The 24,550-nt window shown below is 44.8% G+C and overlaps 2 protein-coding genes across 3 annotated transcripts in view; one reads left to right on the top strand and one right to left on the bottom strand.

Annotated features, from left to right (window-relative positions):
• TEX14 (testis expressed 14, intercellular bridge forming factor) overlaps window positions 1-2,361 on the bottom strand; it is a gene marked incomplete at its 5' end in the record, with an annotated part of 102,937 nt that extends 100,576 nt beyond the window's left edge. The window contains one exon of the mRNA XM_081346669.1: window positions 2,232-2,361. Within this exon, the coding sequence (XP_081202795.1) occupies window positions 2,232-2,361 (130 nt within the window). The remainder of the gene's footprint in view (window positions 1-2,231) is intronic.
• A 7,639-nt stretch (window positions 2,362-10,000) lies between these two features.
• Window positions 10,001-24,550, top strand: part of RAD51C (RAD51 paralog C) — a 72,665-nt gene continuing 58,115 nt past the window's right edge. For both annotated transcript variants that reach the window (XM_081312863.1, XM_081312864.1), the window contains exons 1-3: window positions 10,001-10,169; window positions 14,805-15,063; window positions 22,967-23,133. In XM_081312863.1, coding sequence (XP_081168989.1) covers window positions 10,049-10,169; window positions 14,805-15,063; window positions 22,967-23,133 — 547 coding nt within the window. In that variant the 5' untranslated portion in view covers window positions 10,001-10,048. The remainder of the gene's footprint in view (window positions 10,170-14,804; window positions 15,064-22,966; window positions 23,134-24,550) is intronic.

The raw sequence follows: 24,550 nt of genomic DNA, 5'->3' as shown, positions 1-24,550 counted from the left end.
ATTCCATTCTTAACATTCTTTAAGAATTCTTAAAATAATCTTAAAACCTGGACTGTGGTTGTGTCAGTCAGGAACCCAGAAGCACGTGGAAGTTTCTCGACTTCTGGACTGTTAACACGTGCAACTCCCAGAATCCTCCACATCAGCATACAGGATGCAGAAGTCTCAGCGTCTTAAAAATTGCGGGGATTAAAACTATCCGGTGAAAACTGAATTGCTCCTGCATTATTATTGCAGAGGTCTTTGCAGGTTTACTACAATAACATAATTACTATAGTTTGACGCTCAAACACTTGCAAAACCCGCTTCATCTCCATCAAAAAGTGAAAACTCGGAGAGGGCGAGGAAGCAAACGTGAGAAAACCATACACGGGAATAAAACGCCAAGAAAATTTTTCTCTTTCATTTAACTTAGTTTAGAAAAGGGGTGGGGAAGCGAGCGAACCACTCAGACTGCGTCCTCTCCCTCCAACCTCTTCGCAATGAAGAGGCGGAACGGTCATCAATGGCAGAGGGCAGCTACGCGAAGTAGCGCCGCCTGCCAGCTTCGCGCTCAGGAGAGAACACTACGCCTCCTCCTCGTGGCTCGCTCAGCCGATCACTTTCGAGTGCATTTCTCTAGTTGGATACTATAGAAATGATCCCTGAAAGTATAGTCTTAACGGATCCTTCCGCGACTCCACGGCCTCACCCGCAGCCACCCCTCTTCAGGTCACAGCGACCGTAACCAAGAAGACGGCCTGGCGGCCTTGTTTCATTCCACAATGTTTCCTTCCACAGCCAATCCTAAATTCCTAACATCGCCGCGTAAATTATTTGGAAAAAATAACTGTTCCAGAACGTATATTGGTAGCAATCCGAGCGAGCCCATAAGCCCCCTGGGTTGTTTTTTTTTTTTGAGATTTGCATCGGGGAAACGGACAACCAATCACGCTCCACCTGGAGGAGGAGCTTCATTTCAATTGTCAAGCCTTCCTCCTATGCGCGCGTCTATGGCAATGGACGCTGCTGAACTTAACCGTAACAACAACGAAGTTGGGAGGGAACCTTCGAGGTCATCTAGTCCAACCCCCTGCTCAGGCAGGAAACCTTACACATTTCAGACCAATGGCTGCAACTTGTAGTATTTGCAAAGCGTTGCAAGTAAAGCCAAGGAGGCAGAATTGGGTGCAATTCGGATTATTTATTTATTTTTATTTTATTTTAATTCCATTTATATCCCGCCCTTCTCCGAAGACTCAGGGCGGCTTACAAGCTTAGCAGTAGCCTTCATTCTATGTATATGCCTGCTTATTAGGGCTTTTTCACACACCCCCAAGCGGCATTATTACAAAGTCAGTTTAATTGCCCCCAACAATCTGGGATTAGCAATGGGGAATTAGGAAAGTCAACCATTCAGACAGCTTTTTCTGCACCTGGGTTCATGCAAAAGTACTTATGACCTCAGCTGAGTAACTATCCCCAAAGTCAGACATTTTTTTAAAAACAAGGGGTGGGGGGTGGGAATCAAGTCATAGTTGGACACTGTCAACCTATCGCCGCCCTCCGTTCCCACGGCGTTTGACCACCCCTGGGGTGCATCCTATATTAAGCGATGACGGATGTAAATCTCGGCCCAGGACGGTGCCCGGTTTGCAGTCTGCGGACTCCGCGTCCTTACAATCCTTCCAAAACCCATTTTTTCTTCCAGCCTTCGCTGTAACTCGGGACTTCACGCATTCAAATGCAAAAAAATAAAATAAAAATAAAGGAAAATGCCCCAGCTGATTCTAATCGGGGGGGGGGCAAAGTCGTGGGTGGAAAGTCCGTAGGATGCATGCAGCGCCGGCTTCGGGAGGTGGAAAGGGAAACGGTGCGCCGTGCAAATCTTTGCATCGGTCCCGAATCCGGCCGCGCGCGCCCGCGCAACGCTCCGCCGAAATCCACCTTGCAACTGTGCAGCGGGAAAGCGTGCAAAGCCCCGCGTGCAAGCCCATCTCCGCTTCCACGAGCTCACACACACACACACACACACACACACACACAAAAAAACAACCCACGATGCACCCGTGTCTAAGTGCATTTCACGCGTTTTTTCCTAGACAAAACGCTTTGGGGAAGAAACAGGAGCGCCGGGGCCGATTGAGTACCCGTTTGCAAGTCGAAAAACCTCGTTTGCAAGAAAACGACGCAAAGCACGCTCGCCTCCCTTTTTGCACGCCCGGCTTGTTAAACACCCACGCGCAAATTACCTTTCTTGAGCAGCTTCTTCACTTTGACGTAGTTGCCCTGCTTGACGTAGTCGTGCAGACGAGCTTCGGGGCTCTCGAGTTTCACTGTCCCGAGTTTGACCGGGCAGGGAATGGGAAGGGTATGGGCCATGCTCCCTGTGGGAAAGAGACGTTAAGAAGGGGGTTCCCCCACACACACCAGACCTCCATCACTCCGGGGGGGGGGAGACCATGTCACTTGTTCTAAACCCATCCCTTTTGCAAGCTTCCACGTCGCCACGTACCTCTTAGGTCGTGTGAACCCGTCTAACCCGTGTCTGCGCGCGCGCGCCTATCCGTTCATACCCTTGAGGACGACTGAGAGTGGGGAGTTTCCAGGGACGCGTCGGTGGGGGGGTCTCTTGTGTCGTTTGGATGAACCCATTTTTTTCACCGCGGGGGGGGGGGTTAGAACTCACGTGTAGACGTGCGAAGGGAAAGAGGGGCAGGGGGCGGGGCAGAACTCAAACTATCCTTCTGAAAGCCCAAGGAAGTAAATTAAGAGAAAATTATAAAAGAATTGCTGTCGCGGGCAAAAAAAAAACAGCTAGATTAACGAGATATCCCAGTGAAATAAAATATCCAGAGTGTTAGGATTTATCTATTTAATTCAAAGATCGAAGCTCTCCTGATCTTATGCCTTTTAAGGAAATCATGAAATTTAATTCAATAAATTAAGAAAGTTTAGCCTTTTAATAAAAGAGATTGGTGTATCTATCTCCAATCATCCATGCATATATAGAGTCTCTCACTTCACATCATCTATCCATCTACATCTCTCTATCCAACTCTCCATATCTATCCATCCATCTCTTCTCCATTCATCTCTCCATATCTTTATCATCTGTCAATCTATCATCCACATCTTTCTATCCATCTCTCCAAATCTCTCTATCCATCTCTCCATATTCATCCATCCCTTTTCTATTCATCTCTCCATCTTTATCATCTGTCAATCTCTCTCTATCCATCATCCACATCTTTCTGTCCATCTCTCCAAATCTATCTCCATCCATCTCTCCATATCCATCTCTTCTCTATTCATCTTTTCATATCTATATCCATCCATCATCCACATCTCTCTAACCATATCTCCATATCCACCCATCTTGTCTCTATTCATCTCTTCATCTCTATCATCCACATCTCTATCCATCTCTCCGTATCCATCCATCTTGTCCCTTCATATCTATCTTCCACATTTCTATCCATCTCTCCGTATCCATCCGTCTTGTCCCTTCATATCTATCTTCCACATCTCTATCCATCTCTCTGTATCCATCCATCTTCTCCCTTCATATCTATCTATGTATCTATCTATCTATCTATCTTCCACATCTCTATCCATCTCTCCGTACCCATCCATCTTCTCCCTTCATATCTATCATCCACATCTCTATCCATCTCTCCGTATGCATCCATCTTGTCCCTTCATATCTATCATCCACATCTCTATTCCTCTCCGTATCCATCGTCCCTTCATATCTATCCATCATCCACATCTCTATCCATCTCTCTATCCATCTTGTCTCTATTCATCTCTTCATATCTATCTATCTATCTATCTATCTATCTATCTATCTATCTATCTATCTATCTATCTATCTTCCACATCTCTATCCATCTCTCCGTATCCATCTTGTCTCTTCATATCTATCATCCACATCTCTATCCACCTCTCCGTATCCATCCATCTTGTCCCTTCATATCTATCATCCACATCTCTATCCCTCTCCGTATCCATCTTGTCCCTTCATATCTATCTATCCATCATCCACATCTCTATCCATCTCTCCATCCATCCATCTTGTCTCTATTCATCTCTTCATATCTATCTATCTATCTATCTATCTATCTATCTATCTATCTATCTATCTTCCACATCTCTATCCATCTTTCCGTATCCATCCATCTAGTCCCTTCATATCTATCTATCTATCTTCCACATCTCTATCCATCTCTCTCTATCCATCCATCTTGTCCCTTCATATCTATCTATCCATCATCCACATCTCTATCCATCTCTCTATCCATCCATCTTCTCTATTCATCTCTTCATATCTATCTATCTCTATCTATCTATCTATCTATCATCCACATCTCTATCCCTCTCCGTATCCATCTTGTCCTTTCATATCTATTTATCTCTCTATCTATCTACCCCCCCCACTTCCCAATCAATGAATCAATCAATCACATTTATACCCGCCAATCTTTCTCACTATCCCAAACGACTCTGCACTCAAGTTAATTCCGCTGATCAGGCGAGAGATGAAAATTTCTATTTGGAGAAGTTTTATTAGGGATGGCGGCCCCCTCCCCACTTTCATCATCATAGATAGATAGATAGATGATAGATAGATGATAGATAGATGATAGATAGATAGATAGATAGATAGATAGATAGATAGATAGATAGATAGATAGATAGATAGATAGATAGATAGATAGATAGATAGATAGATAGATAGATGATAGATCATTTCGGATTTTTCCTCTCTAGGGCTGTTCACTTCCCGGACGTGGGTTCAAAAGCTTGGGGTTCCGCCTGCGCTGAAAGCCGACGCCGACGCCCCCCCTCCCCCCCCCCGCCGCAGACCTCCTTGGATCCCGAACCGATCTGCGCCCCCGCTTGACCCCCCCCCTTCGTCCCCCGCTCCACCACCCCCGTTCCCGCACGGAAACCTCATTTGCCCCGCGACCCCCGCCCGGCGCACACCGACCCACCTCGGCGGCCGACTTTTGCTTTTTTTTTTTTCCAACTGCCGAGGAATTCAGTTGAGGCCGGCGGATGCCGTCACCGCGTTCTCCCCACGGCGTAAAGGCAGAGGAGGGGGAGAGGGGGGGGCGCGGGCAGGAGGAGGGAACAGCGCGAAATGGTGGGGGGGCGCTTCCACGCACCCGCCCTCCCCCCTCCCTTCACGGGAGAGCTTGCAAAAATTGCATCCTGGGGAGACGGCTGGGTGCGTGTTTGCACCGGGAAGCCGTTGGGAACGGGATTGCACGACCTTTTGGGGAATCGGGATTTTTTAAAAAAACAACAACAACAACAACATAATAATAATAATAATAATAATAATAATAATTAATTTTTAAATTTATTTGCCGCCTGTCTCACCCTGGGGCAGGGGTAGGCAACCTCGGCTCTTTTATGACTCATGGACTTCAACTCCCAGAATTCCTGAGCCAGCATGGCTCAGCATGGAAACCTCTCCCTTTTCCCTCAGTGTGGCCGGCTCAAGAATTCTAGGAGTTGAAGTCCACGAGTCATAAAGCGGCCTAGGCCTAGACCAGGGGTAGGCAACCACGGCTCTTTTATGACTTGTGGACTTCAACTCCCAGAATTCCTGAGCCGGCATGGCTCAGCATGGAAACCTCTCCCTTTTCCCTCAGTGTGGCCGGCTCAAGAATTCTAGGAGTTGAAGTCCACGAGTCATAAAGCGGCCTAGGCCTAGACCAGGGGTAGGCAACCACGGCTCTTTTATGACTTGTGGACTTCAACTCCCAGAATTCCTGAGCCGGCATGGCTCAGCATGGAAACCTCTCCCTTTTCCCTCAGTGTGGCCGGCTCAAGAATTCTAGGAGTTGAAGTCCACGAGTCATAAAGCGGCCTAGGCCTAGACCAGGGGTAGGCAACCACGGCTCTTTTATGACTTGTGGACTTCAACTCCCAGAATTCCTGAGCCGGCATGGCTCAGCATGGAAACCTCTACATTTCTCCTCAGCATGGCTGGCTCAGGAATTCTGGGAGTTGAAGTCCATGAGTCATAAAAGAGCCGAGGTTGCCTACCCCTGCCCTGGGGGATACTCTCTAGGCAGGCTTACAATCATGAAAAGGAAGAAAAATGAGAGAAAAGTGGAAACAGAAGGGAAGTAAAACTGTGGAAATGAAACTAGACCAGAACATGAAAAAGGGGGGGGGGGTAGAAAGTGATTTCCCCTTTTGGGGTTTTAATTTTTTTTTTTAAAAATGAAGTAAAATAACACGACAATGAAAAAGGAACACGATGAGAACACATCAATAATAAAACATCAGTTATCACATTTTTATTTATTAAATTTATATCCTATTCTTTAACTAGTCAACATTTGCTAGTAATGTTACTGTAATAATTTCCTGCAAGGAGCCAGTCATCTGTGTACAGTACAGAGAAACCTGGTATTGGGGACAAATTAGGATTCCTCTGTTCCACCTTTCTGCTCAAAGCAGGAGGGCTGAAAACCTCTCTGGCAGAGGGACCCCCCCCCCTCTCTTTGACGACTCGTAGCAAAGGAGAACTCATCCCTTCAAGTGGCAGCTTGTTCCACTGGCAGGAAGATCCTCCTAATGTCTAGCTGAATTTCCTTCCTTGAACTTTTAACCCTTCTGGGCCAAAGGGAGGCAATCCAGTCCCCTTCACAGTTAGTTCCGCTTTTTGAAGATGCTCCTGGACATCAACGAAGCGACGTTTGCTTGGCAATCTAGGAATCAGTGTCTAAGGCCCAGTTGTAACAGCAGCTTCACTTGTTCCCGTCTGCCGTCACTTGGGCCACTCCAAACTTTGTTGAGATGAGAACCTGGAACATAAAATCAAAGGACTGGAAGGGATCCCAGAGATCTTCTAGTCCAAACTCCTGCTCAAGGCAGGAGAGCCTACTGTTGTGATTCAGGGCCCTGCGGTGCGGGATAGTGTTGTGATTCAGGGTCAGCCTGTGGGTTCGGCAGTTGGGTCGGATGACTCAGAGGAGGAGGAAGGGGGTGTTGAAGAGCTTGCTGATGATGGCCTTGAGGCTCCGCAGAGCCCTCAGCCAGGCTCCTCCCACCTGGTCACGACGGAGACCCAGCTGTGTGAGCCTGACAGCGTGGATGAAGATGACCCACAGCTGGCCCTGTTCAAGGACGCCCGACGCAGGAGGCAGTCAATCAGGAGTAAACAGGAAGGCAATGGGGCACCTCGGAAGGAGGCAGAGAGAAGCCACGCCCTGAACTGTATATAAGGGGAATGTGTGGGAGGGCTGGTTTGCTGAAGGCAACCGCTTGAATAGTTCCTGTTTCATAGCTCCTGTTTCATGGTTGGTGTCTTGTGTTGCTCTGTTTTATGTTAATAAACTTGGCAGGCTTCATTCCAGCCTCTTGCCGTTTGTAAAGGGGTTGTCCCTGCTTGTGCTGCAGGGCCGGTAGCAGGCTGGTACAGAACACCTACATGCCATCCTGGTCTAATGTTTGTCCAGTCTATTTTCAAAAACATCCGGTGATGAAGATGCTATACTCCATGGTGTAATTGCCTGTGGGGTAGAGGGCCTTATACTACACGCTTCTCAAGTGATCACTGCATAATTCAGTGGGCATTTTCTCCCCTTCCCTGTGGGAAATGAGAGTGAGGGCTCGGGAAGGTGGCGGGAGTATAAATTAAAAGCCTTGTAAAAATCCAGAGAATGGGGAATTCCTGACAATCCAGAACCGAGTTGTTGTTTCTGCTCTGAAGGAAATCTTGGGCAGTTTATAATGTTCAGGATGAGCAACGCGGCTTTGGAGGCTCAGAACCGGATAAATTGTTGAATTATGGTGATGATGATAGCCGGGTGGGTTTTAATTTAGCGAGCCTCAGTGGTCAGGAGCAGTATATCCTCTGGGATAGAGAATTCCCTATGCTAGGGAATTAGAGCCAGGTGTGTGTGAGAGACTGAGGCTTAAGTAGAGCTTCCATTTTCAGCCCAGCTCTATCTTTGAATGCCAGGTATGGGCCGGGCGAGAATTTTATCGAGTCAAGTTGAATCAGAGAACATGGAAAGGACTCAAAATCCTGCTTTTTTTTTTTTGGCATGAATGGAGCAATCTTGTGGAGCCAAGGATTCTCTCTAAGTCTAAGGGAAAAGTTCGGCCAGATTCGAAGTCTTGCATATTTTATTGCTTTTTGCTTTTGCTGTTATCTGGACTGTTCCTCATCCAGGTGCCAGTCCAATTTAGCGCCTTGTTAATAATAATAAATATAATTAAAACCATTAATATATGAGCAGTCCCAGTGATATGCTACCCAGCTGGAATTATCAACTGGACATTGGTCGAATTGGAACACCTAGACCCGAAAACGCGTAAACTTTTGAACATGCACCATGCTCTACATCCACGAAGTGACATCGACAGATTGTACCTGCCAAGAAGAATAGGGGGCAGAGGGCTATTGCAAATCCCCCAAACTGTAGAAGAAGAAAAATGAACTTTGAATGACTATGTGAATCAAAGTACAGAAAAATTGCTGCAGGCTGTGAAAACAGAGAGCATTATAAAAATAACAGAAACAAAGGCAGAATATAAGGAAAAACGGCTGGATGGCAGATTAAACAGATGGAAAACCAAAGCTTTGCATGGACAGCATTTGAAAAACATTGAAGGAAAATGTGATAACAACTTGACATGGGCATGGCTTAAGATGGGAACCATCAAGAAAGAAACGGAAGGCTTAATACTGGCTGCTCAAGAACAATCACTACAAACTAATGCCAGCAAAGTGAAGATACAAAAATTTAGTGACAATCCAAATTGCCGACTTTGCAACGACAAAATTGAAACTTTCACATTTAATATGCCAGTGCAGCAAAATCACGCAAACTGATTACAAAGCTAGACATGACCGAGTTGCTAAACTAATCCACTGGGCATTGTGTAAAAAATACAACTTGCCTATGTCCGAAAAGTTGTGGGAATACAGGGTGGAAAAAGTTGTTGAGAACGAGAGGGTGAAGATCTTGTGGGACTTCCGAATACAGACAGATCGTCATTTGGAACACAACATGCCAGATATCACAGTCATAGAGAAATGAAGCGTACAGTTGATTAATAATTGCTGTCCAGTCTCTTCTTAAAAACTTCCAGTGTTGGAGCATTCACCGCTTCTGGAGGCAGGTTGTTCCACTGGTTAATTGTTCTCACTGTCAGGAAGTTTCTCCTTAGTTCTAGGCTGCTTCTCTCCTTGATAGATTTCTATCCATTGCTTCTTGTCCTGCCTTCAGGGGCTTTGGAGAAGAGCTTGACTCCCTCTTCTTTGGGGCAGCCCCTGAGATATTGGAAGACTGCTATCATGTCCCCCCTCGTCCTTCCCTTCATTAAACTAGACATGCCCAATTCTAGCAACCGTTCCTTGTATGTTTTAGCCTCCAGCCCCCTAATCATTCTTGCTCTTCTCTGTACTCTTTCTAGAGTCTCAACATCTTTTTTACATCGTCGTGTAAAAAGTAAAAGTCAGTTGCAATTCATCTGAATTTTGATCACAAGATCTGCTGCAATGGTCATAAGTATGAAAAATGCTGATCAGTCACTTTTTTCAGTGCTATTGTAAGTTAATCACTAAGCCAGGGGTCTTCAAATTAGGCCCTTTTATGACTCATGGACTTCAACTGGCTGGCTGAGGAATTCTGGGAGTTGAAGTCCATGAGTCATAAAAGGGCCTAATTTGAAGACCCCTGCACTAAGCAAATGGTGAGCCTGCCCGTAGCTTGACCAACAGAATTCTCTCCAGCGTGAGAGCACCGTCAAGGGTCTGGACTTCAACTCCCAGAATCCTCTCGAGTGAGCCTGTCGAGAAGCTGTCCCCTTCCGCAAGGGAATGAACTTTAACTCCCAGAATCCTCCCCAGCCGGCGCATGCTCGTTCCAGCCGTCCCGAAGAGAAAGCCCTCCGTCCCCGCGAGTGGCTGGATTGCAACCCCGCCCCCTAAATTCTTTCTTCGGCGCAGGCGCGCTACCCGCGAGGCTTCTTGGGAGTTGAAGTCCATCGCCTCAGAGAGGCGAGGGAGCATGGACGGTGCCTGCTCTTCTCCCTCATGGAACTCAGGGATTTGGGCACCTTCCCCTTGGCGCCGGCTTGGCGGGCGAAGCTAACGGCCGCCGGTTTCCAGACGGCTCAGGAGGTGCTGGAGGTCGGGCCTTGCCAGCTGAGCAAAGGTATCGCGGCCGGCTGAGGGAAACCGGTTTTCCCGCCCAAAGAAAAAAACCTCGCCAGTTTGGGCTGAGCTGAGCTTTGCTCTTCGGTTCCTTCCTCACAACCACCTCCTGGGGGAGGTTTAATGGTCGTCTTCTTGCCCTCCCTCGTTTTGAGCGCTTGGTGTCTTTTTCGGGGAAAAGTTTTTGAACTCGGTTGAGTTTCTGGGCCTCCACAAACCGAAATCGCCTTTTCTTGATAGGACTTAACAATCCCACACCTTGTCGGCCGGAGCTTTGTGTGGTGGAGGAGGATATTTTTTTCCATACCCCTTAAAATGGGTGTGTTTGTTTGTGTGGGGGGGTCAGACTCACAAGTAAAGAATTTTGGGAGGCTGAGATGATCATTTCGAACTCTTTATGTTCTCATCAGTCAGTCATACCCTTTATCTGAGATTCGAACCTGGGCTGATTATATATTAGGCAGTTGTTTTTAACTTCCTGAGCCACAGGGTCTTTCTCTGTTTTATTAGCTAGGAGGCAAGGCAAATGTGTGTTAAGTATTTGTCAAGGCTTTTTGAATGCACCTTGCTAATTAACTCTTTCATTCCTGTTTTGGCCTGACTCAAGGCTTATCCACAGGATATAGTCAACTTATGACAGCTCATTATTTGTGCAAATTATTCAAATTGCTAATAAAGAATTTTGGGAGGCTGAGATGATCATTTCGAACTCTTTATATATATATGTATGTATGTATATGCAGATACATACATGCTATACACACACACACACACTTCTATACCTCTGGGTGGCTCATAATATAAGAATAAAAATAAAACACAGTATATACACACATTAAATAAATTGGAGAATAAACTCAGTGGGTTTTGCTTTTCAGTGGACTAAAGTAGGAATGCACTGTTATCTTAGTTGACCACAAGGTGATGCTATCATACTATGCTTTAGTTTTCATTTAAAAAAAAAAGGGTTTAAAGAAGCAGAAATAAAATGAGGAATAAAAGGGATTTTTAGATATATCAAAACCCTAGGAAAATATATGGCACTTCATTTTATGAAAGCTTCATATTTTTTCTTCATACCAGTTGTTTATTCATGCTCTGCTCTTCTCTACCACAATTTTGTTGTTGTTAGCTGCGAAGTCGTGTCCGACCCATCGCGACCCTATGGACAACATTCCTCCAGGCCTTCCTGTCTTCTACCATCTTCTGGAGTCCATTTAAGCTCACGCCTACTGCTTCAGTGACTCCATCCAGCCACCTCATTCTCTGTCGTCCCCTTCTTCTATTGCCCTCGATCTTTCCCAGCATTAGGCTCTTCTCCAGTGAGTCCTTCCTTCTCATTAGGTGGCCAAAGTATTTGAGTTTTAGCTTCAGGATCTGGCCTTCTAAAGAGCAGTCAGGATTGATCTCCTCTAGGACTGACCGGTTTGATCGCCTTGCAGTCCAAGGGACTCGCAGGAGTCTTCTCCAGCACCATAGTTCAAAGGCCTCAATTCTTTGGCGCTCAGCCTTTCTTATGGTCCAACTTTCACTGCCATACATTGCAACTGGGAAGACCATAGCCTTGACTATACGCACTTTTGTTGACAGGGTGATGTCTCTGCTTTTTAGTGTGCTGTCTAGATTTGCCATGGCTTTCCTCCCCAGGAGCAAGCGTCTTTTAATTTCTTGGCTACAGTCCCCATCTGCAGTGATCTTGGAGCCCAGGAAAACAAAATCTGTCACTACCTCCATTTCTTCCCCATCTATTTGCCAGGAATTGAGAGGGCCAGTTGCCATGATCTTGGTTTTCTTAATGTTAAGTTTCAACCCAAGTTTTGCACTCTCCTTCTTCACCCGCAACAAGAGGCTCTTTAGTTCTTGTTCACTTTCTGCCATTAGAGTGGTATCATCTGCGTATCTTAGGTTGTTGATATTTCTTCCGGCAATCTTAATTCCAACTTTTGATTCATCTAGCCCTGCCTTTCTCATGATGTGCTCTGCATATAAGTTAAATAGGCAGGGCGACAGTATACAGCCTTGCCGGACTCCTTTCCCAATTTTGAACCAATCAGTGGTTCCGTGTCCAGTTCTCACTGTTGCTTCTTGACCCGCATATAGGTTTCTCAAGAGACAAATAAGATGGTCTGGTACTCCCATCTCTTTAAGAACTTGCCACAGTTTGTTATGATCCACACAATCAAAGGCTTTAGCATAGTCAATGAAGCAGAAGTAGATGTTTTTCTGGAACTCCCTAGCTTTCTCCATGATCCAGCGTATGTTGGCAATTTGATCTCTAGTTCCTCTGCCTCTTCGAAATCCTGCCTGTACTTCTGGTAGTTCTCGATCCACATACTGCTGAAGTCTAGCTTGTAGGATTTTAAGCATGACTTTACTAGCATGAGAAATGAGTGCAATGGTGCGATAGTTTGAACATTCTTTGGCACTGCCTTTCTTTGGAATTGGAATGTAAACTGATCTTTTCCAATCCTGTGGCCACTGTTGAGTTTTCCAAATTTGCTGGCAAATTGAGTGTAGCACTTTTACTGCACTGTCTTTTAAGATTTTGAATAGCTCAGCTGGAATACTGTCACCTCCACTAGCTTTGTTGTTGCTCAGCTTTTCTAAGGCCCACTTCACCTCACATTCTAGGATGTCTGGCTCGAGGTCAGTGACCACATCATTGTGATTATCTGGGACGTTAAGCTCATTCTTGTATAGTTCTTTTGTGTAATTTTGCCACCTCTTCTTAATCTCTTCTGCCTCTGTTAGGTCCCTGCCATTTTGGTCCTTTATCATGCCCATTTTTGCATTAAACGTTCCCTTCATCTCTCCAATTTTCTTGAAAAGATCTCTGGTCCTCCCTATTCTATTGTTTTCTTCTATTTCTTTGCACTGTTCATTTAAGAAGGCATTCTTATCTCTTCTAGCTATTCTCTGGAATTCTGCATTCAATTGGGCATATCTATGTTTTTCTCCCTTGCCTTTCGCTTCCCTCCTTTCCTCAGCTATTTGCAAAGCTTCCTCAGACAGCCATTTTGCTTTCTTGCATTTCTTTTTCTTTGGGATAGTTTTGGTTGCTACCTGTTGTACAATGTCGCGAACCTCTGTCCATAGTTCTTCAGGCACTCTGTCTATCAGATCTAATTCCTTAAATCTATTTGTCACCTCTACTGTATATTCAACAGGGATATGATTTAATTCATACCTGACTGGCCTAGTGCTTTTCCCTACTTTCTTCAGTTTAAGCCTAAACTTTGCAAGGAGAAGCTCATGGTCTGAGCCACAGTCAGCTCCTGGTCTTGTTTTTACCGACTGTATAGAGCTTCTCCATCTTTGGCTGCAGAGCATATAGTCAATCTGATTTCTGTGTTGACCGTCTGGTGATGTCCATGTGTAGAGCCGTCTCTTGGGTTGTTGGAAAAGAGTGTTTGCTATGACCATCGTATTCTCTTGACAAAATTCTATCAGCCTGTGCCCTGCTTCATTTTGTACTCCAAGGCCAAACTTGCCTGTTATTCCAGTTATCTTTTGGCTTCCTACTTTAGCATTCCAATCCCCCATGATGATAAGGACATCATTTTTTGGTGTTACTTCTATAAGGTGCTGTAGGGCTTCATAGAACCGGTCAATTTCATCCTCTTCAGCACTGGTGGTTGGGGCATAGACTTGGACTACTGTGATATTGAATGGTTTGCCTTGGATTCGAACTGAGATCATTCTGTCATTTTGAGGATTGTATCCCAGTATTGATTTTCCTACTCTTTTATTGACTATGAAGGCTACTCCATTTCTTCTGAGGGATTCTTGCCCGCAGTAGTATACCTGATGGTCATCTGAATTAAATTCACCCATTCCTGTCCATTTTAGTTCGCTGATACCTAAGATGTCGATGTTCAGTCTTGTCATCTCTTGTTTGACCACGTCCAGCTTTCCTTGATTCATGGATCTTACATTCCAGGTTCCTATGGAGAAAAAATCTTTACAGCATCGGACTTTCCTTTCACCACCAGACATATCCACAGCTGAGCGTCCTTTCGGCTTTGGCCCAGTCGCTTCATTCTTTCTGGCGCTACTAGTACTAGCCCTCTGCTCTTCCCCAGTAGCATATTGGACGCCTTCCGACCTGAGGGGCTCATCTTCCAGCGTCATATCGTTTTGCCTTTTGGTACTGTCCATAGGGTTTTCATGGCAAAGATACTGGAGTGGGTTGCCATTTCCTTCTCCAGTGGATCACGTTTTGTCAGAACTCTCAGCTATGACCTGTCCGTCTTGGGTGGCCCTGCACGGCATAGCTCATAGCTTCATTGAATTACGCAAGCCCCTTCGCCACGACAAGGCAGTAATCCATGAAGGGGGCAGTAATCCATGAAGGGGAAGTAATCCATGAAGGGGCAGTAATCCATGAAGGGGTCCACAATTTATCAATATATAAAAAGAACAGTTAATTAAAAACAGGTTGAAACATTTCTAGTAATTCAAAACCAATTGCCCAGTAGCAGTCGCAGCAAAAAAAAAAAACTTAAAAGTTTCAACTACTAGAACATTCTTTGTGGGTATTCCCTAAAGAAGGATACCTCTTTAAGTGGCTATTAGTGAACTAGATGTGCCTCTTTTTAATTATCATATTAATATATTCGGTGTTTTGATTTTTCAGAGATTGGCATTTCTAAAGAGGAGGCTCTAGAAATTTTAAAGGTGATCAAACGGGAACAGCAAAGTGATGGAGGAAAGACTTCTGAGGAAGCAGAAGCCGTTAAGAAAAGTACAGCCCTGGAACTGTTGGAAAAAGAGCAGACTCAAGGATTCATTGTCACCTTTTGCTCTGCACTGGATGACATCCTGGGTGGAGGTGTGCAGCTCACCAAAATCACAGAGATCTGCGGAGTGCCAGGTGTCGGGAAAACACAACTGTGGTAAAACACACTACTAAAGTTCCCATTTCTGTTGTTTACCCTTGTTTATCATTCTCTTTGAAAAATCTTGCTGACTTTATTAACTCTTAGCAAGGAAACCTAGGCTTACGTATCGCTTCACAGCCCTCTCTTAAGCTGTTTACAAAGTCAGCCTATTGCCCCCAACAATCTGGGTCCTAATTTTACCGACCTCGGAAGGATGGCAGGCAGAGTCAACGAGCTGGTCAGGATCCTGGCAGTGGACAGAGCTGGCCTGCAGTACTGCATTCTAAACCATTACGCCACCATAGCTCTTCAAGTTGATACCATCAAATCTTGATGAACTGAAATCACAACTCAATGTTTAGTCTCATTTCCAAATGCTTGGCATCCAGAAGCCCATTCCCAATACAGGCTAAATTAGATTAAGTGGCTGGTGAAAGAAGCTCAATCTCCGAGAGGTTTGTCTAGTGCAGAGGTCTGTAAATTTGGCCATTTAAAGACTTATGGACTTCAAATTCCAGAATTCCCCAACTAGCATAGCTGGCTGAAGGATTCTGGGACTTGGAAGTCCATAAATCTTGTGGGGAAAATAGGAGGAAGGAGTGTTATATATGTTTGCTGCCTTATTTATAAAGATAATGAAGGTGGGATGAAAATCTAATAAAGAATGTGGAGAGCTACTACCAGCCAGAGGAAATAACTGGGAAAAAGTCAAAACTGGCTAGATAGGAACAGTCAGACCTTAAAAAAGGCCACTTAACACTCAGCATATGTACTTCTAGCATTTGTGTTAGTGAGCTCCTACAGCAGGGGTCTTCAAACTTGGCCCTTTTATGACTTGTGGACTTCAACTCCCAGAATTTGCGTGCCTGTCCTACAGTTTGAAAAATCTCTTGTATCAGCTTTTGATCCTGAATTTACTGTCTGGCTTTCAGCAAATTCATTTCCAGCCAGTGTGCTGCTTTAATGTAGATTATAATACTGGCATCTGTCTTAAGAAGATCTAAGAATTCTTCTTATGGATATAATGGCTGGATTTCTACGCTTGATTGAACCTGTGTTTTGTTTGGCTTTGGCTTAGCTTAATCAGACTATCCTATTTAATAAGTATTTGAACTGAATACATAGAGCCTTTTGCCACCGGGATTGTACAATACCTAGGAAACGACTTAAGAGTTCATTAAAATCTGCTCTCTTTCTCCTTTCTCTTTCTCCAGATATCATTCATTCAAGGCTAATGTGTTCGCTTCCCCCCCACCCACAAGATAACTGTCATTTTCACTTCTTTCAACAATTAATTTCCGATGGTGAATATATATATATTCACCTCAGAAAACAAATATATATATATATATATATATATATATATATATATATATATATATATATATATATATATATATATATATATATGTATATGTATATATATGTGTGTGTATATATATATATATATATATATATATATATATATATATATATATATATATATATATATATATATATATATATATACCGAATGACCAAAGATCTACATACATACATACATATATATATATGAATTTGTCTGACCTTTGACGCCCGGCAGTTTCCCAGCAGATGTCAGGATAATTGAAACTTTCCACTATCAATATTGCATGCCTCTTTGAAAGACTGGTCATCTAATGCAAATAGATCGATAGCTATTAACCTTGGTAGCCGTGTGACAGCCACTGAAGGCCATCTGCTGGGAGACTAGTGGGATTTCTCGTGTGCTTGGTTGGCCACTATGAGAACAGACTGCTGGAGTAGGTGGGCCCTAATTATGTTCTTATGACCACATGAACCCCCTCTTTTATCTTCTGCTGTCCAAATGGTCAGTAATAAACTCTCATAATCACAATCCGGTTTTGGTTGCTCCCTGTATTCTTTGAGATAATATTCTTTAACAAGGTAAGCCATCCAGAGACACTTCGGGGTGAGAGAGGTGGCAAATGCACTTAATAAATAAATAAATAAATGAAATATTTTTAACCACATGTTTTATACAGGATTTCCACCCTCTTTTCTTCCATTTCTGAGCAAGCATATTTGTTCTTTACATTTAATTCAGCACTCCCACACCCTTTCTGTTGAGTTTGTTCCGTTTGAATAAATTGCTACTTTGCACTGCTATATATGCCAGTGTTAAGTGTCTTCCCACCAACTTTCAACAATGTACCGATAGAAGAGAACATGTGCAGCTCAGGGTTGAGCTGTGGGGGTCCTTGGTGCTCTCTGAGCTCGGCTGTCTTTTTGCAGACTTTTCAGGAATGTTCGCCTAAACGTACTTGTTTTCCTGATTTAGGATTTCCCTGTTCCTTTTCTGCACTCTATGCATTGGTGTAAAAACTTCAGCAGTTTCAAATTCTACCTACTGATCTCTCTGTGGGAATGTCCTGCAAAATCCCTCATCCTCGTTCCTGCTGCTGCACTGTGTTCATTTTTCTTGGCCCCAATCTTTGGCTGCATGTTAGGGAGAATCCCGTTTCTTTCCAGGAGTCTTTCTTGAGGGTAAGATAGGTTACTGTCATAAAATTCTTGTGATGTAAACAGATTCTTAAAATAAGAAAGTAACAAGAGTTGAAAGGGATCCTGGAGGTCTTCCAGCCCAACCCTTTCCTCAAGCAGGAGACCCCGTTTCAGACAAATGGCTGTCCAAGCTCTTCTTCAAAATTTCCAGTGTTGGAGCACCCACAACTTCTGGAGGCAAAGTTGTTCCACTGTTTAAATTGCTCTCACTGTCAAGAAATTTCTCCTTCGTTCTAGGTTGCTTCTCTCTGATTAGTTTCCGCCCATTGCTTCTTGTTCTGCCTGTAGGCGCTTTAGCCCCTCTTCTTTGTGGCAGCCCCTCAAATATAGGAGCACTGCTATCCTGTCACCCTTGGTCCCTCTCTCTCTGTTAGACTAGACCAGGGGTCAGCAACCTGAAACAGTGAAAGAGCCACTCGGAACCGGTTCCCTCACAAAAGGAAAAACTGGGAGCCGCAAAAAATGTGTGCACATGTGCATACATGCGCGCATGCACAGAACAGGGTTTGACTGAAGAGTGGAGCCAAGGCAAGATATGCACCTACCCTGCATATTTGAATTGGAGTGGGGGGCACTGTTTTACAGTGGTTCTCCTCCTACCTCCTGGGCCGCTCGCAGTCGGTGTTGACGGGAGGGCAGAGGTCCGCCCCGAGGCCTCTCGTTTGTGGAGTTCCTCAGGGGTCGGTCCTCTCTCCCCTCTTGTTCAACATCTATATGAAGCCGCTGGGTGAGCTCATTCGTGGTTTTGGGGTGGGGTATCATCAGTATGCTGATGATACCCAGCTTTTTCTTTCCACCCTGAACCAACCCAGTGATGCCCTCGCCGTGATGTCCCGTTGCCTGGAAGCGGTCCGGGTTTGGATGGGGAGAAACAGGCTTTGTCTCAATACTGCCAAGACTGAGTGGCTGTGCATATCGGCATCTCAGACTAACCAATCTTTTCCATCGTTAACTATGGGGGGTGAGGTGTTACCCCCCCGTTGATAGGGCCCGCAACTTGGGTGTCCTCCTGGATTCACGGCTCAGTTTGGAAGATCATATAGGAGCCGTGGCCAGGGGGGCTTTTGCCCAGGTTCGCCTGGTGCGCCAGTTACGGCCCTATCTGGACCGAGATGCGCTACGCACAGTCACCCATGCGCTCGTGACCTCCCGGCTAGATTACTGCAATGCTCTCTACATGGGGCTGCCCCTGAGGACCACTCGGAGGCTTCAGCTGGTGCAGAATGCAGCCGCGCGAGTTGTGATGGGAGTCTCCCGATACTCCCATGCAACACCTCTTCTCCGTGAGCTGCATTGGCTTCCAGTTGCCCTCCGGGTGAGATTCAAGGTGCTGGTGATGACCTATAAAGCCCTAAATGGCATGGGCCCGGATTATCTAAGGGAGCACCTGCTGCCAACGTCAATTACCCATCGTCCTGTGCGCTCCCACAGGGAGGGCCTCCTCAGGGTACCGCCGGTCAAGGATTGCTGACAGGCGATCCACAGGGGGAGGGCGTTCTCTGTGGGCGCGCCTGCCCTATGGAATCAACTGCCAACGGAACTCCGGACTGCCCTCAATCTTCGTTCATTTCGCCGGGAACTAAAAACCTGGCTCTTTGAGCTATCTGGTCTGGACTGAGGGGTTTAATGTTTTTAAATTGTGATTTAATTTTTGCGGCTAGACTTAATTTAATTTAATTTTAATTTTATATTGTATTGTTTTTAAATTTTGCCTTGTAAACCGCCCTGAGTCCTTTGGGAATAGGGCGGTATAGAAACCGAATAAATAAATAAATAAATTGATTGGTTGAACTTTTTTAGTCCCACTTTTTTTTTTTTTTGGACTGCACATGGCAGAGGACTGGGAGCCGCAGGAGACGGCTGAAAGAGCCGCATGCGGCTCCGGAGCCGCGGGTTGCAGACCTAGACATACCCAATTCCTGCAACCGTTCTACATACGTTTTAACCTCCAGTCCCCTAATCATCTTTATTGCTCTTCTCTGCACTCTTTTCTGAAGCCTCAACATCATATGTAAGACTGAGATTGTAGAACAGCTTCCCAAGGAAAGTGTCTGCTCTAATTATGTGACAACGCTTTTGTAAAAACCCTGTTCCATTTTCCCCCCCTTTTATATAATTACTTTGTGAGCCCCGAATCCATGAGTTCGAAATCGTTCTAATAAACAATATAAATGTTTGCAATAAACATTACACAACGTCCCCTCTGCTGGCTTTTTTTTCTAGCTTTGGTTGCTAAATGTTTTTAACAGCTACGCTGAGATCCTCCAGATGATGCTATTGCTTGTCCCAGTAAAATATGTCAGAAACATTCTCCCATCTTCCACCTCTGTGCAGCAGCAGAGGGAAACTTGGTAACCCTCATTTTCATTTTTACAGAACCTGGCATAGTACATTTATTCTTAAGGTTTCGGTCACGTTTCACACTACTGTCTTGTTTCGTGAAATTGTAGTTTAGGATCCACTCTCCGTTTAAGATTCAGATGTAAGATTAAATTGCTTAATTGAAACAGAAGGAAAGGCTTCTGTTCTTATAGCTGGGCCAGACTGAAAGAGGGAGGTGTTGAAATCTGGAATGAGGCTTGTTCCCATCACAGTAAATTTATGTATCTGAGCCCTGCTATTATGAATATAGTGGATTGCATAAAATGCTGAATAATAAGACTTTGGAAATAATGCAGAAAAGGTAGCACTTGTCTGCAATTCCTTAAAGCAAGGGGCAACTGCAGAATCTCAGGAAAAACACTCCTACCCACTCCGGGACACCTTTTCTGAATTATTTCCAAAGCTCTGCACAACCCCACTGTGTACTGTAGGAGTATTTTGTATGATGAAGCTGTTCTGGAAAGAAATAAACCCGAGCGCAGTAGATTACTTAAAATGCATTGCAATCTTGTTTTGTTTGCAAAATGGCAAGGTTCGTATCAAGCCATAAAACGGATGGAGTAACTTTATCCTAGTTCGGGGCATGTTAAACTAAGTCCCATTAAACAAATTTATGTGTCTACGAATGACGCGTATGCTTTGGGGACTTGGTTGTGTTGATTTTAATGCTCACAGTTTGTAGTCGCTGCCCCAGGCTTGTTCATATGTCCCGACGTTGAGGTCTCATTGTAATTAATGGGATTTCCACATACAGTCTTAACCAATAAAGGAAAATATTTGCATGTCAGGGTTGGAATGAGGGGAACAGCTCACAGTTGAAATAATGGACTAGCACTGATGACGTTACCCTAGTTTGGGTAATGAAATGTCTGCAAGAAAACAGCCAAACTCAGAAAGCACCAAGGACCCCATGCAGTCTTTAATTTTTATGGTATAATGGTGCAAGGCACCTGGATAAAAACTGGATGACTGAGTTTTAGTCCTGCCTGAAGGCATAAAGCCAGCTGGATGACTTTGGGCTGCTCACTCTCAGGTGTAAGAACGGAGGTCTTTAAACTTGGCCCTTTTATGACTGGTGGACTTCAACTCCCAGAATTCCTCAGCCAGGCACGTGTGCCTGGCTGAGGAATTCTGGGAGTTGAAGTCCACCAGTCATAAAAGGGCCAAGTTTGAAGACCCCTGTATAAGAAGAAGGATAGGGCAAACCAATTTCCAAAAAATGTTGCCAAGACAACTGCAGGGACTAATCCAGGCAGTCACCAAGAGTAAAGTCTAACTAGTTCTTCTTCCTTCTCCTCGCCCTTCAGATCACAAATCTTAAAAGTTCTTCACCACAGAATTTGCAGTGGTGGTGTTTCCCATTCAATATGCCCTTTGACAGATAAAAGATTGATTTCTTTGGTTAAGGATTGATTGCTTATGTGCCATCAACTTGACTCTTCGTAACCGCATAGATTTTTTTCCCCCCGTGACGATCCGTCTTTCAGATCTTCAAACAATGTACTTCTCACCACCATAACCCGAGTCCCTCATCCTTGCTGCTGGTCATCTTTTTCTCTTTCTTTCCACCTTTCTCAATATTAGAGGCTTCTTCACATAGCCAAATCTTTGCGTAATGTGTCCGAAACAGAATGATTTGAGTCCAGTCCTTTGTGCCTCAAGTGAGTCTGGGTTGATTTGTCTGGTGATAACATTGGTTCGTTTTCTTGACTGTCAGTGGTCTTCGCCGGAGTCTTCTCCAACACCAAGGTTCAGAAGCATCACTACTCTTCCTGTACTGCTTCAAAGTCCAAACTTCACTTCCAATAGAGTCAAGCATGGCCATACCATAGCGTGCAAAGTTCTGCTCTTTGTAGAAACAGAGACAACATGAATGTGTTTTCCAAGGCCTTCGTGGCTGTTCTACCAAGTTCTACTCTACAGCATAATTCTTGACTGCTTGTTCTTTTATTATTGTTATTCAGTTGCTAAATCGTGTCCGGACTCTTTGCAACCCCATGGACTACAGCAGAGGTCCCCAACCTTTTGTGCGCCACGGACCGGTTCCGTGGAGAGAGGTTTTTCCACAGACTGGAGAGTGTGTGGTTTTGTGTGCTCCCTGTATCCCACGGATGGGGGCTTTGTGTGGATCGGTTGCTGGCATGCCGCGGCCCAGTACTGGTCCACGGACCGGGGGTTGGGGACCCCTGGACTACAGCTTGCCAAGTTGATGGTTGCTCTTAAAAGGAAAATAGTAACCACTTTGACATCTTGTTTGTCAATTCTGGTTGTTGTACCTGTTGTCATTAATTTGGTGGTCTTTATATTTAGCATACAGAATAGCAGAGTTGGCAGGGACCTTGGAGATTTTTTAGTCCAATCTCCTGTTCAAGCAGGAAACCTTATACCAGGGGGTCTTCAAACTTGGCCCTTTTATGACTTGTGGATTTCAACTCCCAGAATTCCTCAGCCACACGTGCTGGCTGAGGAATTCTGGGAGTTGAAGTCCACAAGTCACAAAAGGGCCAAGTTTGAAGACCCCTGCCTTATACCATTCTGGACAATTGGCTGTCTGATCTCTTGTTAAAAACTTCCAGTGATGGAGCACTCAGAGTTTTTTGAGGCAAGTTGCTCCATTGATTGTTGTTGCTGTCAGGAAATTTCTCCTTAGTTTTAGGTGGATTCTCTCTTTTACCTGTTACTTCTTGTCCTGCCTTCAGATGCTGTGGTGAATAGGTTGACCCCCCCCCCTCTTTGTGGCAGCCCCTCAAATATTGGAAAACTCCTATCATGTCACCCCTAGTCGTTTGTTAAATTAGACCTACCCAGTTCCTGCAATTGTTCATCATTGCAGTCTCATGTTTCTCGTGGTGCTTTTTATCTTTTATTCCAAGATCTTGCAGACCCTTTGCATTTTCAGCCATCAGAGTAGTAAAATGATGAGTCGATCCTTAGTCACTTTTCTACGTTGATGTTTTATTATCATTCTCCTTCTCTCCTTCTTTCTTTCCAGCATGCAGCTCGTGGTGGATGTGCAGATTCCAGAATGCTTTGGTGGACTTGCTGCAGAAGCTGTATTCATAGATACCGAGGGGAGCTTTATGGTTGATCGAGTTGTAGATATAGCAGAAGCCTGCATTCGTCACTGTCAGCTTATTGCTGAAATGCGCCCGGAAGAAGGTTAATTGCCAAACTCTTATTTGCCTTCGTGCAAAGTATGCTTTTTTTCCCCCCTGGCTACTTATCCAAACAGGTTCCCTTTATTTCTTTACCGTCATAGATCCGTTCAATATTTACTCAAATATAGGAAGTAACTGTATGCCATGCCGAGTCAGAATGTTTTATTCATACAGAATTAGATTGCAGTAATCAGTGTTTCCTCAAACTTGGCTATTTGAAGATAAGTGGACTTCAGCTCCCAGAATTCTCCAGCCGGCTATGCCAACTAAGAGGCCAAGATTGAAAAACACTGACAGTAATAAACCAATGGACATCCCCAAATTTGGAATAAGAGGCCATTGGGCACCTAAGCATAGACACGTCTAGTTTAATGAAAAGAAGGACTAGGGGTGACATGACAGCAGTGTTCCAATATCTCAGGGGCTGCCCCAAAGAAGAGGGAGTCAAGCTGTTCTCCAAAGCGCCTGAAGGCAGGACAGGAAGCAACGGATGGAAGCTAATCAAGGAGAGAAGCAAGGAGGAGTTAAGGAGAAACTTCCTGACAGTTAAAACAGTTAGTCAGTGGAACGACTTCCCTCCAGAAGCTGCGGATGCTCCAACACAGGAAGTTTTTAAGAATAGACTGGACAACCATTTGTCTGGAATGGTATAAGATCTCCTGCTTGAGCAGTGGGTTGGACTAGAAGACCTCCAAGATCCCTTCCAACTCTGTTATTCTGTATTCTGTATTTCCTGTGCCCATCCAAAGCCTATAAGATAATAATAATAAGTTGGAAGGGACCTTGGAGGTCATCTAGTCCAACCCCCTGCCTAGGCAGGAAACCCTATACCATTTCAGGCAAATGGCTGTCCAGTCTCTTAAAAACATCCAGTGTTGGAGCATTCACCACTTCTGGAGGCAGGTTGTTCCACTGGTTAATTGTTCTAACTGTCAGGAAATTTCTCCTTAGTTCTAGGTTGCTTCTCTCCTTGACTAGTTTCCATCCATTGCTTCTTGTCCTGCTCTCAGGTGCTCTGGAGAACAGCCTGGCTCCCTCTTCTTTGTGGCAGCCCCTGAGATATTGGAACACTGCTATCATGTCACCCCTCACCCCACTGCTGTCATGAAGACACATAAAGGAAAAAGGCTCAGAAGCACGTTCTTTAGCTCTCAAATCTCGTCAGATTTTGCAGATTGCTGAATTTCAAGGCTTGCTTTTTAAGTACCCTTCCGAAAGGACAGGTTCTTCAGGTGGGTGAAAAGAATAAAAATACATTTCTAATAGGAAAGTTACATTAGAGAACTGGCGGGAATGCTTAGTCTAATAGTGGTTATGGCACCAGGCTGGAAAGCAAGAGAATTGAAGTCCCATCTTAGCCATGAAAACTAACTGGGCGACTTTGGGCCAGTCCTTCTCAGCCCAACCCACCTCACAGG

The sequence above is a fragment of the Vipera berus genome, assembly GCF_964194415.1.
Source record: "Vipera berus genome assembly, chromosome: 1".
Classification (NCBI taxonomy): domain Eukaryota; kingdom Metazoa; phylum Chordata; class Lepidosauria; order Squamata; family Viperidae; genus Vipera; species Vipera berus.
This window is presented reverse-complemented; position numbering and strand designations above follow the sequence as displayed.